Genomic DNA, 13961 nt, shown 5'->3' on the forward strand with positions numbered 1-13961 from the left:
TGTGTCATCTTTCCTTATTGTAGTATATTTGTCTGCCTGTCTCTGTGTGTGTGTCTTTGCATGTGCACATTATATAACTATTATGTAATCTGAGTTTCAGGATAAATATACCCACACATTCTTTGGTAAACAGAGAGGGAGAGACAGTGTGTGTGTGTGTGTGGGGGGGTAAGAGAGAGGAGGAGAGAGAGAGAGAGAGAGAGAGAGAGAGAGAGAGAGAGAGAGAGAGAGAGAGAGAGAGAGAGAGAGAGAGAGAGAGAGAGAGAGAGAGAGAGAGAGGGAAACAGTTCACTCCCAGGTCAGGGAGCCGAGGTGACATTGAGTGAGTTGTCATATTCTATTTCGCACACACACTCAACTGCTATGTGGCATTACATTACAGGTAGGAGACAGTGCAAGTGTGTGTATATGTGTGTGTGTGTGTGTGTGTGTGTGTGTGTGTGTGTGTGTGTGTGTGTGTGTGTGTGTGTGTGTGTGGTGTGTGTGTGTGTGTGTGTGTGGGTGTACACAACAATCTGTACTAGAAGCAACAACGTTTCTAAAGAGTTAGTTAATCTCTGCCTCCACTGTGGTGTAAAAAGATTGTGGTGTGGTGTCATGAGATGCAAGATGTAATGACATGTGATGTGATTATTAAGATGTAATGACATGTGATGTGATTATTAAGATGTGGTGTTATGAGATGTGATAATTAAGATGTGATGTCATGAGATGTGATCATTAAGATGTGATGTTATTATATTAACTCATTGATTGCCACGCTGTTTTTCAATCTGTACTCCCTGGCGCCAGCGTTTTTGACCATTTTCACGATGTTTGCAGACCCATCATATATTCTATATTATAGCTATGTAGACAATAGTATGGCTAATTTGAAAGGCAATATTTATACTCCAACAGGGAACAAACCGTTTATTTCTACATACCATCGTTCCTGCGCAATCCCAGGCTAAAATCCGTCCCGTTTCAAAATAATCCAGTCTAGTTTCCTGGAACACGAGATATTACGTGTTTTCTGTGCAGCATGCGCATTTCGTGCGGGTTGCTTGCCTGACACCTATATTATTTCCAGGTCAAAGGTAACGTTGACGTCTTTTCCAAGGCCTCTGTGCGGTCCCTGTGGTACACAAAAAGCGTTAGTTTCACCTGCCAGCGCGGACTCTCATTGGCGAGGTGTAACGTGTGGGAGGTCACACTACCCTCGCCATCTCCCTCCCTCGCTGTGCAGGCGCCCTGACCGACCTGTAGGAGTCGCTGTTTACAACGACCAGAATACCACCCCACCGGTTTCCCTCCCGCTGACTCTGCCAATTGAGCCAGTATGACGGCCGGCCAAGCCGGAGGCAACGCTGACAGCCGGATTCGATACCAGTGTCTCTCGCGTTGGTGATGAGCACTTAGTCCGCTGCGCCACCCAGCCGCCGAGCCTGGTCTCTTTTGAAAAATAACATTCTGAAGTTACTACTGCAAAAAACTGCAACAAATAGATATTTCGAACGGTTTATTATATGTTTAGTGAGAAATGCAGCCTGAGCCGCTAGACGTTCGCAAAGTGCTGTGACTTTCGTGCATTCCGCACACGGGCATGGCGGCCCATTCCCGGGCCCCCACCTGTTAAAAGGTTAAAGCATTTGTCAGAAATACCTTTAAGTGCCAAACTTTGTATACCTTGGGATATATCCGGAGCACTTTGTACAAACTCAGAGACGGACTAAACTTTGGAAAAAGTTGTTGGAAAAGTATGGATGCTGCACTATGTTGGAAAAGTATGGATACTGCACTATGTTGGAAAAGTATGGATACTGCACTATGTTGGAAAAGTATGGATGCTGCACTATGTTGGAAAAGTATGGATGCTCCGACACTGAGAATGTGGATAAAGGAACTTTCAGATTGTATCGGCAATGACTGACCGAGGCGATTTGTGGTGTGTTGGTTAGTCAGTCAGTAAACCAGTCAACCAGTCAGCCAGGCAAACAGTCAGTCTGTCTGTTACCTCCAAAATTTGCCAATCTTCCGAGTCTTGTAACTGGAACCTTTCTCTCTCTGGCTCTCTCACATAACTAGAAGAAAGAGAGAGAGAGAGAGAAGATGGTTTTCTTGTTGAAGGTTTAAAATTGTAATATGTAGTAAACTGCTTTGGAAATACTGTTAATTGTTTGAAATGCATGCCAATAAAGTACCATTTGTTTGTTTACCCTGGTTGGAATGTACCATTTGGTTATCCAATTAACAACTGTTTTTCCAATTACCTCAGGCGTAGAACATTTTCAGTCTCTATAGACCAATTATTTTCCTCCTCTGCCCCCATCACCTGTGGGGTCCCTCAAGGTTCCCTTCTAGGGCCCATCCCTTTCTCTGTATCTGCTCCCTCTAGGTCATATAATCTGCAAATATAACATCTCCTTTCACTGTTATGCGGATGATACTCAGCTTTACCTCCTTACAAACCTGTGCCTCCTACAAAACCTCACCAACTGTCTTGAGGACATCAAACACACATACAAATGACAAATAACTTTCTCCAGCTAAATGACAGCAAGACAGAAATAATTGTTTCTGGTCCCCCCCAAATCCACAAAGCACCGTCTCTACACTTAGGCCATCTATTTCCATATCTGGAATCACAGATAACAAATGTTGGTGTAATCTTTGACCCAGACCTCAAATTTGATAAACAGGTCAACTTGCGTTGCCATCAAAGGCAGTTTAGTTCAGCTCAGGTCCATCGCAAAAATCAAGCCTCTTCTGTCCTTACTGACCTGGAGAAAGTTATCCATGCTTTCATAATATCCCACCTAGACTACTGCAACTCCCTGTAGGTAGGAATCAGCCAGTCATCTGTATCCCGTCTGCAGCTTGTACAAAATATTACAGCCAGAATGCTGACTAGCACTAAAAAGAGAGACCACATCATCCCTGTTTTAGCTTCCCTTCACTGGCTCCCAGTCCAGTACAGGATCCACTTTAATGTCTTATTATTTGTTTTCAAAGCCCTCAATGGCCTGGCTCCCTCTTATTTAATGAATCTCCTCTCCCGCCATGTTGCTCCTAGATCGCGTATTGTAGCTCCCTCCCTGTCTGCTGTTAAGCCCTAGCCATATCCAAGTAAATTGAAGATCCATTTGCATGATTTTGGTATCTAGGGACATCTATGGACCTCGTGGAATGTATTCCCAGTGTCGGCAATATTGTGTCTGTTACTATGCTTGAGTAAATTGTAATGAACCAAAGGAGAATATGAATTATTATTATTTGTTTTATTTTATTTTTTAATCTTTGACGGTGAATAACACCATGCTAACATGAACCAAAAGTGAGAAAATGAGCTCATTCAGCACCTTCTCAAGATCAAGTGTACAAGAAATCTAAGCAAATGAACAAAGGGCAGATGATTTACAAGGTTTTTGTAGATACAGTACAGAATTTTGCCATCCGGACACATTCAATATAACGGCGGTTACCAAAGTCACAAATGACTTACTGCTCTCTCTTGACTCAAACCTCACCTCTGTGCTCTTATTGCTTGATCTCAGTGCAGCCTTTGACACTATCGATCACTCGATTCTTCTAGGTCGGCTTGAGAACCATGTTGGCATTCGGGGTCTCGCACTAGCTTGGTTTAAATCCTATTTAACTGATAGAACACACTGCGTGGTCTATAATGATTTAACATCTGAGACCCTCCCAGTGCAATGTGGTGTCCCACAAGGCTCTGTCCTGGGCCCTTTGCTATTTTCGATTTACATGCTACCCCTCGGCGATATCATACGCAAATTTGGCATAAACTTTCATTTTTACGCTGATGACACCCAATTATATATACCTATTAAGCCAAATGATTCCTCCCAACTACAAAACCTTGAGGCCTGCTTGCTTGCCGTCAAAAAATGGATGTCGCAAAACTTTCTACTCCTTAATGCAGATAAAACTGAGATGTTAATTGTTGGCCCCCCAAACCACAGAGGCCTGTTTCAGGACATCTCCCTCAACTTTGATACCTGTCATGTATCCCAGAGCTCCACCATAAAAAACCTCGGAGTCATTTTTGATTCCTCCCTCTCATTTAATGCACATATAAAAAGTCACCAAAATTGCATTCTTCCATCTTCGTAATATCGCAAAAATACGCCCCATTTTAACTCTGGCTGATGCTGAAACCCTGATTCATGCTTTTGTCTCATCACGTCTGGACTACTGTAATGCACTTTTTTCAGGCCTACCTAATTCAAGCATCAAAAATCTTCAACTCGTGCAAAATGCGGCTGCACGGATACTAACTAGAACTAGAAAATTTGATCACATCACACCAGTTTTGTCCGCCCTACATTGGCTTCCTATCCAAGCCCGCTCTGACTTTAAAGTGCTACTCCTCACCTACAAAATTTTAAATGGGCTTGCACCGCTCTATCTATCCGATCTCATCTCCCGATACTCGCCCGCTCGTGCTCTGCGCTCACAAAATGCGGGGCTTCTATCGACCCCTAGGGTTAAAAAGAAATCCGCCGGCCACAGAGCCTTTGTCTACCGCGCTCCCTACCTGTGGAACAAATTACCTGCCGTCATCAGGGGCGCCTGCTCTGTCGAAGCTTTTAAATCCCTGCTTAAGACTCATCTTTTCTCTCTCTCCTTCAACCTACCTTGATCTCACCTGGTCGGGGACTGACCTTTAGATTAATCTGTGTAGTTTAGTTATGGTACAGGGTACTACATGGTACCACTGGGTAGTTTACTATAGGGTAGTTTAGTTAGGGTACAGGGTACTACATGGTACCACAGAGTACTACATGGTACTGCATGGCATTACAGGGTACTACATGGCTTACATAGCTCTACATGGCACTACATGGAACTACATGGCACTACGGGGTACTACATGGTACCACAAGGCACCACAGGGTACTACATGGCACTACAGGGTACTACAGGATACTACGGGGTACTACATGGCACTATGGGGTACTATAGGGTACTACATGGCACTACGGGGTACTACATGGCACTACAGGGTACTACATGTCTGCTCCTTTGCAGCACCACAAACATGGGAACTCTCTAACTCTTCCCCCCCCCCCCCCTCTCCCCCCCTCCCCCCCCCCCCCCTCCCTCCCCCTTCTCTCTGAGTACCCGTCTCCTGGCGCTGACCAAGGTGATGGATGCCTCGGGGTCTTGGCCAAGCTTGTAGTGACTGCTCTACATGCACCTCCGAGGCCTTGGATCAGTTATTCTCCGCCGTCTGTCCGTGGTCCTGTCAACTGATTAACAGACTGTTAACAGATTAACAGTCAACGCGGTTTCATTGCTGGGTTAAGTACTTCTATTCTATTCACATAATACGCTTACTTCATATATCTACTCCATTCACATATATGCCTACCACTTGTATCTATTGCTATGTCCGCCTACTACAATCTCATGAGCTGTCTAACGCCTGTCCCGTCTCCCTGTCTTCCTATGACTTGCTGTCCTGGAGTGTTGTCCGGAGTGTTGGACGTCCCGTGACGAAGGCCGGGAGATTGCGACCCCCTCTGCGTGCCCCCCTGTCTCCGGAGGTCTCGTAGTGGTGACCGGAGTGCCGGATGTCCCGCGATGATGTCGGGGAGTTCGCGACCCTCTCTGCGCCACCCCCTATCTCCCTGTCTCCGGCTGTCCCTGAGCAACGACCGGAGTGTTGAATGTCCCGTGACTAAGACGGGGAGGACGTGACCCTCTCTGCGCCGCCCCTGTGCCTCAAATAGATCCGCTATCAACTCTATCTTTAATCTTTCAAAATGTTCAGTTGCTATCGCTATTAGCTCTATCTTTAATTTTTCAAAATGTACAGTTGCTATTGCATGCACTCATCTGTGTTTCACCACACACATGAGTGCATGCTTACCAACTGTCCGTCTGCAACACTACTATCACCAACATCTAAGAAGGGAGATCCCCCCTTGAACGGCCCTTCTAAGGTTTCTCTCCTCCACACTGCCTGTGGAGCTTTTTTCCCTATTGTTAGGTTTTAGTGAGTTTTTCCTTACCTTCGCGTGGGGTATGTCTGGGAGTGCTTGCATTCTTTCATTTATTTGCATTCATCTAAAAAATGTTTGGACCCTATGGTGTTCTTGTTCTGTTCTTGACTTATTGTTATGTTGTCTTCTTGACCTGTTTAAAGAAGACCTGTACGGCCCATGGGGACATTAACGTGTGTTGTCGGGCCCTATAAATAAATTTGATTTGATTTGATTTGAATATGAATATAGAATATAGAATATCAGGCCTATAAATGACCTTATTATGGCCAAGTCATACTTCTATGGATCTGCCCAATCCTCCTCTTTCCAATGGCAGAGTTAAATCTAGATGTAGTACCACCAGGCGCCCGATATAGGGCAGCAAAGACTGTGAATTAAATCTACTGTAAGTACAGTTACTTTTGTATAATGTCCATAGCTCAGCCATTTTCTTTACCGGATTGAGGCGTGTTTCTTTGCTAGACATTCACACAAAGGTAAAGAAACAACATATGCTGTATTTTATTGCAATAGCATTGAGGTTTGTTCGACCCGTGAGATATAAACACAAAAATTCATGTCAATATCTTTTTTTCACACCAAACGACTGCGGCTGGTGTGAGCTGGGTAGTGTAGTTTTATAAAATATCTATGTCATGTCCTTGTGTCTAAATCATCCGGTTTCCGATGCAATGCGCAGAGATTTTTATAAGCTCATATTTCGCTAATAACACTTAAAATCCTTGCTAAACAAACATAGTGCTGAAAATATACACTTTTGATAGGGTTAGGGTCTTTACTGTCTTATTATTTCTTAAGAAATAATACTGCGGCATGGTCATGCTGGACCTACAAAAGGCCTTCGACACTGTCAATCACACCATTCTGATTGACAAGCTAAAAGCAATTGGTTTTGATAGTTGATATCAGTGAGCTGGATGCAATCCTACCTGGAGGGGAGAGAGCAGATGGTGGAGGTAAACGGTACACTATCCCCCCCCCTCACAGTAAGCTGTGGTGTTCCACAAGGAAGCATACTAGGTCCGCTACTGTTCCTAATTTATGCAAATGACATGTCGTCAGCTTGTGACTGCAACTTGTTCCTGTTTGCGGACGACTCAGCCCTGCTGGTCTCTGACAAGAACAAGTTACAGGTTGAAAAAACCCTCAGCTCAGAACTAGGCAAAATCTGCATATGGCTCGCTGATAACAAACTATCATTACACATGGGCAAAACAGAGTCCATTCTCTTCGGTTCAAATAACAAACTCAGCAAGACCGACGGCTTCTCAGTTACAGTGGGTGACAATATTGTCACAAGGAAAGAAGATATTACCTACCTGGGTTCCATCCTAGAGGCAAATCTTTCCTGTGACAAAATGGCATCCAATGTAATAAAAAAAGTCAACCAACAAACTCGATTCTTGTACCGGATCTCCTCACTGGTAAACAAGAATACCCTGAAGACTCTAGCAGGAGCACTCATTCAAGGGTACTACGACTATGCTTGCACCTCATGGTACCAAAGCACCTCAAAGGCGCTAAAAACAAAATTACAAACATCTCAAAACAAACTGCTCAGACTACTGCTTGACCTTACTCCTAGAACCCACCTCACCCCTGCCCACTTTGACAACCTAGGATGGCTTAGAGTAGACGACAGAGTACAGCAACTTGCAATGGGCCTGGTCTACAAGATACACTACACGACCAAGGTACCCATGTACATGTCAAAATACTTCCCAAAGGTCAGTGAATATCACGATCACAACACCAGAGGGAGCTCCACAAATCATGTTAAACCCAGATTCGGCTCAAACAAGGGACTAAACACGTTTCGCAATTATGCCACATCAATGTGGAACGCCCTACCCAAAGCTGTAAAGGAATGTGAATCACTACCCACTTTCAAAAACACTCTCAAAAAACACCTAAGGGAGACTGCAACTCGAAACTGGCCCCTGTAAATGTCCGAACACAACCGCCTCCAATGTACAGTAAATTACCAAGTATGGTCTTGTCAATAATCCAATGTACAGTTTTGTTTGTACAGTTGTACAGTGTTGCCCACCCACCCCTCCTACCCACCCCCCCCCCCCCCCACTCCTACCCAACCCCCTTACTTACTTACTTACTTACTTACTTACTTACTTACTTACTTACTTACTTACTTACTTACTTACTTACTTACTTACTTACTTACTTACTTACTTACTTACTTACTTACTTACTTACTTACTTACTTACTTACTTACTTACTTACTTGTTTGTTTACCCTGGTTGGAGCGTACCATTTGTTTGTGTGGTTTCTGGATCATCTTGCTCCCTCTGGCTTTCTCGATGTCTTCCGCCTTCAGACCCCCTAATGTGGACGAGGGGTCCTGATGATAGCACCTTGCCTGTCCAAAGAACTGCCTGATGGGGTCGTGGAAGTACAGCTGTCCCAAGACCTGCCTGTTAGAACCCTGCTGGTAGAGAACTGGGTGTCCGAGGAAACGCCTGACAGAAAAACAACAGAACAGAACACAATAATTTAAAACACAATAGAATACAATAGAGTAGAACTGAAAATAACAGAACAGAATAGATTTTAATAGAACAGAACAGAATAATAGAATACAATAGAACATAACATAATAGAATAGAATAGAATAAAACAAAACAGAATTGGTTCATAAGGATTTGTGCAATATGACAATGTCAGTTTAACAGAAAATGTTCTCTTTTCCATTCTTCTAGGAGCTAAACTACAACTGTGTTTCATTTAGTTTTTTTGTTGTTGTTTTTTTACAATTCGTTTTTCAAAGGAGGGCTTGACAGTTGAGTTGTTGAATGTAGATTCGATTTCCGGGTCTCAGTGCGGGATCAGCCAGCGTGTTTTCATTCTAAATCTATCTCTGCCTGAGCAACAGACAGATGTCACCACATGCTGTTGGAGATTCACCTCTCTAGTCCTCCATACAGAGACTCTGAACATCTGAGAGGCAGAGCAGAGTTTCTAAAACACATGTAAAAACCTGAGACATTTCTAGAGCAGGCATTAGAGGTAGACAAGTGTTTATAGAGCAGGCATTAGAGGTAAACAAGTGTTTCCAGAGCAGGCCTGAATACCCGAGAGGTAGATACGTGTTTCTAGAGCAGGCATTAGAGGTAGACAGGTGTTTAAGTGTTTCTAGAGCAGGCATTATAGAGGTAGATACGTGTTTCTAGAGCAGGCATTAGAGGTAGACAGGTGTTTAAGTGTTTCTAGAGCAGGCATTATAGAGGTAGACAGGTGTTTCTAGAGCAGGCATTAGAGGTAGACAGGTGTTTCTAGAGCAGGCCTGAATACCCAAGAGGTAGATAAGTGTTTCTAGAGCAGGCAGTAGAGGTAGACAAGTGTTTCTAGAGCAGGCCTGAATACCTGAGAGGTAGATACGTGTTTCTAGAGCAGGCATTAGAGGTAGACAAGTGTTTCTAGAGCAGGCATTAGAGGTAGACAAGTGTTTCTAGAGAAGGCCTGAATACCTGAGAGGTAGATAAGTGTTTCTAGAGCAGGCATTAGAGGTAGACAAGTGTTTCTAGAGCAGGCATTAGAGGTAGACAAGTGTTTCTAGAGAAGGCCTGAATACCTGAGAGGTAGATAAGTGTTTCTAGAGCAGGCATTAGAGGTAGACAAGTGTTTCTAGAGCAGGCATTAGAGGTAGACAAGTGTTTCTAGAGAAGGCCTGAATACCTGAGAGGTAGATAAGTGTTTCTAGAGCAGGCAGTAGAGGTAGACAAGTGTTTCTAGAGCAGGCCTGAATACCTGAGAGGTAGATAAGTGTTTCTAGAGCAGGCATTAGAGGTAGACAAGTGTTTCTAGAGCAGGCATTAGAGGTAGATAAGTGTTTCTAGAGCAGGCAGTAGAGGTAGACAAGTGTTTCTAGAGCAGGCCTGAATACCTGAGAGGTAGATAAGTGTTTCTAGAGCAGGCATTAGAGGTAGACAAGTGTTTCTAGAGCAGGCCTGAATACCTGAGAGGTAGATAAGTGTTTCTAGAACAGGCATTAGAGGTAGACAAGTGTTTCTAGAGCAGGTCTGAACACATGATAGGTAGACAAGTGTTTCTAGAGCAGGCATTAGAGGTAGACAAGTGTTTCTAGAGCAGGCAGTAGAGGTAGACAAGTGTTTCTAGAGCAGGCCTGAATACCTGATAGGTAGATAAATGTTTCTAGAACAGGCATTAGAGGTAGATAAGTGTTTCTAGAACAGGCATTAGAGGTAGACAAGTGTTTCTAGAGCAGGCAGTAGAGGTAGACAAGTGTTTCTAGAGCAGGCATTAGAGGTAGACAAGTGTTTCTAGAGCAGGTCTGAATACCTTGAGAGGTAGATAAGTGTTTCTAGAGCAGGCATTCGATGTAGACAAGTGTTTCTAGAGCAGGCCTGAATACCTGAGAGGTAGATAAGTGTTTCTAGAGCAGGCATTAGAGGTAGATAAGTGTTTCTAGATCAGGCATTAGAGGTAGACAAGTGTTTATAGAGCAGGCCTGAACACCTGAGAGGTAGATAAGTGTTTCTAGAGCAGGCATTAGAGGTAGACAAGTGTTTCTAGAGCAGGCATTAGAGGTAGATAAGTGTCTCTAGAACAGGCATTAGAGGTAGACAAGTGTTTCTAGAGCAGGTCTGAACACCTGAGAGGTAGATAAGTGTTTCTAGAGCAGGGCTGAACATATGAGAGGTAGACAAGTGTTTCTAGAGCAGGTCTTTTTCATTTAAATCTTATACGTATGGCTGTGGGAAAAAGGTTCTTGCAAAAAACATAAAAAGGAAGGCCTTTCTGCACATGGGTAGTCTATACCTACGGCCAGAAGGAAGGTCTTTCTGCACATGGGTAGTCTATACCTACGGCCAGAAGGAAGGCCTTTCTGCACATGGGTAGACTATACCTACTGACAAAAGGAAGGGGACTAGGTGCTGGTAGAGTGGGTGGTCTGATTGTGAGTGCTTTGGGGATCAGGGTTAAGGCATAAGATGATAAGGGATAAGGTGACACAATCAGATAAGTTGGGGGTGGGAATACCAATGCGTTTGCTTCAGAATAATTTACTGAGTATGCACCCCTGTGGAGCGCCGGTATTGAGAATAATGGTGGGTGACAGTGAAGTGTGTTTTTACTCCGGAGCGCTGCTTTTTACCGTGGGTCCTGGTGGTATGAGCGGGTCTGTCCACCGAACTGCATGCTGGGATCTTTGTAGCCCTCAAACAATGATGACTTCCCAGGGGTGTGACTTCCCGCTGCTGCCATGCTTGGATTGGACACTTTCTCACCACCAATCCTTGGTTCCTCTGATACTGTAAAGCCCGCCCCTTCCTCCTGTAACTCTGAACCAGCCAATCCAGCGTCGTCGGGGGGGAAGTCATACTCTGATAAATCTGATGAAGTCGTCTGCTGCTGACCGGAGAGCTCCTAGAGAAACACATACAGACAGAAACATTAGTTCAGTCTTAAATTATGTCCCCACGGGCGCCATGGTGGCGCACCACGTTACTGCACTGCAGACCTACGAGGTCGACCCGGGTTAGTCTCCCGAACCCGACGTACATTTGCTGCATGTCTTTCCCCCATATCTTCTCACGACCTTCCTCTCTCTGCTGGTCATGTCTGACCAGGAAGAAAGCTGTAAAAATGCTAAAAAAAATTATCTTAAATTATTCAATTAAATTATTTTTTTTGTAATTATGTCCCCACACACACCACATCCACACACTAACCTGAATTTTCGTCATGGCTGCTGTGATGCCTTGCTCAGCGGTCATCTGAAGGTTTTGAGCCACAGCACCAATGCCCCCTGGAACCCCTGGAAATCCTGGAACCAATAAGGAATCATTACTGGTAAATAAATAATCAATCATTACTGGTAAATAACTAATCAATCATTACTGGTAAATAAATAAACAAATACATAATTACTAGTAAATAAATAATCAATCATTACTGGTAAATAAATAAACAAACAAATAAAGAATCAACCATTACTGGTACATAAATAAATAAACTAATACATACATAAATGTGTGTGTGTGTTTGTCCATATTTATAACTGTGTAACATACCAAACACTCAACACCTTTACAGTCAAAGCACCATGTGTTAACTCACTCTCTCTCTCTCTCTCTCTCTCTCTCTCACACACACACCCTGGACTCCAGACTTACCTCCGGTGCCGTTTCGCAAGACGCTGCTTTGCGTCTCAACGACCGCCTTGCTCAACTTGGCCAAACCTTTCATCAGTAACTGCATATCACCTGCCATACTGACTAGAGAGAGAGAGAGAAAGAGAGAGAGAGAGAGAGAGAGAGAGAGAGAGAGAGAGAGAGAGAAAGACAGACATGGAGAGAGAAAGAGATTTATTTAGGCCTACTACATCCCTACAGGGACTCTTTAATACAATTCAATAAATACACATTAGCCTCACGAGTGAATACAATCTAAAAACCACTCTGACCTGCCTCTTATGCCTTAAACATAGGCATCAGCTCATCACCTGAGCCAGTTTCTATTTGAATGTTCCTGCTCTTATAAATGGCCAATTCAACAAAATTCAACGTTTGCCACTTCATTACATTTTCTTTTTTGAAACGAGCACCAAACACAAAAGCCGTTTCACTCCAACTCTCACCACAGTTCAGAAACACATTCCTCAAGGTTTCAAACAGACCTTCAAGTCTTTTAAATGGTAAATGGCTGCATTTATATAGCGCTTTTATCCAAATTTATCCAATTTGTTCCTCACATTTTACCCATTCACTCACACACTGACAGTGCAGGCAACCATACAAGGTGCCGACCTGCTCATCAGGAGCAATTAAGGGTTAAGTGTCTTGCTCAAGGACACTTCGACACGCTGCCCGGGGAGGAGAGGGAATCCAACCGGGAACCTCCGGATTACCAGACGACTGCTCTACCTCCCGAGCCACTGTTGCCCCTTTACATTTTAAAAGGAACAGTGAACATTTGTTTCTGGTTCCTGACAAAAATGACAACTAATGGATACTGTGGGATTTAGTTTTGCAACAAAACTATTAACTGCCTAAATTCTCCACTGAAGGTTACCCGACCTCTTGTGTTGGTTTATACAGCACTCCCCACATTGGCGTACAGTCATCTTCAGTCTCTCTCTCCACACAGTGGGGTTTATTCAAAGCTTTGACACAATATTTATACATATTTTTTCCATTCAACATATAAAGTTCAGCAGATGCAACATTTGAACAAACCAAAGGATCCCCCTCATCAGGATTCTCTGTTCCCACTGAAATACTCCCGTAACATTTCCCGCTCCTTGTTGCTATATTTTTCAGTCCATGCATTTAAAATGTCTCGGGGTATGACAGGCTGACCTCAGAAGTATTGTATCTGCATTGTGATTGTGAAGTTCTACTATTGTCCTAAATGTCTAGCCGGGCCCCATATATTAACAGTGAAGTTTCTAACTCTAGTCTGTTCCATTTAAATAAAAACCCATGCTCGAAAAAGACTCTCATAATTGTACACAATGTACAAAATTACAGTCTGTTAAAAACAAAGATGCCCACACCTTCCACTCCCCTTAAAAAGCATTCATTACAGGTTTCCAGACATCATCACCTCCTATTAAAAACCGCTGGATATGTTGCAATAAAGAAACTGCTTTCATACCCTCCAGGTGCACTAAGGGCTTGTGTCCATAGCCGACGTTTTATGAGTTGTCAGCTCCTTTCTGTCATTCATTTCTATGCTGGAGAAGCGACAGGCGCGCTCCTCTTCCCAGCGACGCGCCTTGCGTTTTATGAGCTCTGGGCGGCAGCGTTTTTGGCGGAGCGCTCCCAGCTCATAAAGTTGAAACTAGTTCAACTTTTGGAAAAGGAGCGCGCTCATCAATGTAACTCATCGAGGAAGGGGTGGAGCCGCGGCTGGCGCGAGCCTCAGAAAAAACGCTCAGAACTTTTTTTTTCTTTTTTCAAAGC

The 13961-nt window shown here is 43.8% G+C and overlaps 1 protein-coding gene across 1 annotated transcript in view; it reads right to left on the reverse strand.

The window, feature by feature from the left end:
- coq8aa (coenzyme Q8A-a) overlaps positions 1-13961 on the reverse strand; it is an 89938-nt gene that overhangs the window by 36804 nt on the left and 39173 nt on the right. The window contains exons 2-6 of the mRNA XM_084314554.1: positions 12171-12272; positions 11727-11821; positions 11150-11421; positions 8285-8492; positions 1997-2063 (exon numbers count right to left, since the gene is read on the reverse strand). Coding sequence (XP_084170680.1) covers positions 1997-2063; positions 8285-8492; positions 11150-11421; positions 11727-11821; positions 12171-12267 — 739 coding nt within the window. The 5' untranslated portion in view covers positions 12268-12272. The remainder of the gene's footprint in view (positions 1-1996; positions 2064-8284; positions 8493-11149; positions 11422-11726; positions 11822-12170; positions 12273-13961) is intronic.

Source organism: Notolepis coatsorum, assembly GCF_963971535.1.
Source record: "Notolepis coatsorum genome assembly, chromosome: 5".
Lineage (NCBI taxonomy): Eukaryota > Metazoa > Chordata > Actinopteri > Aulopiformes > Paralepididae > Notolepis > Notolepis coatsorum.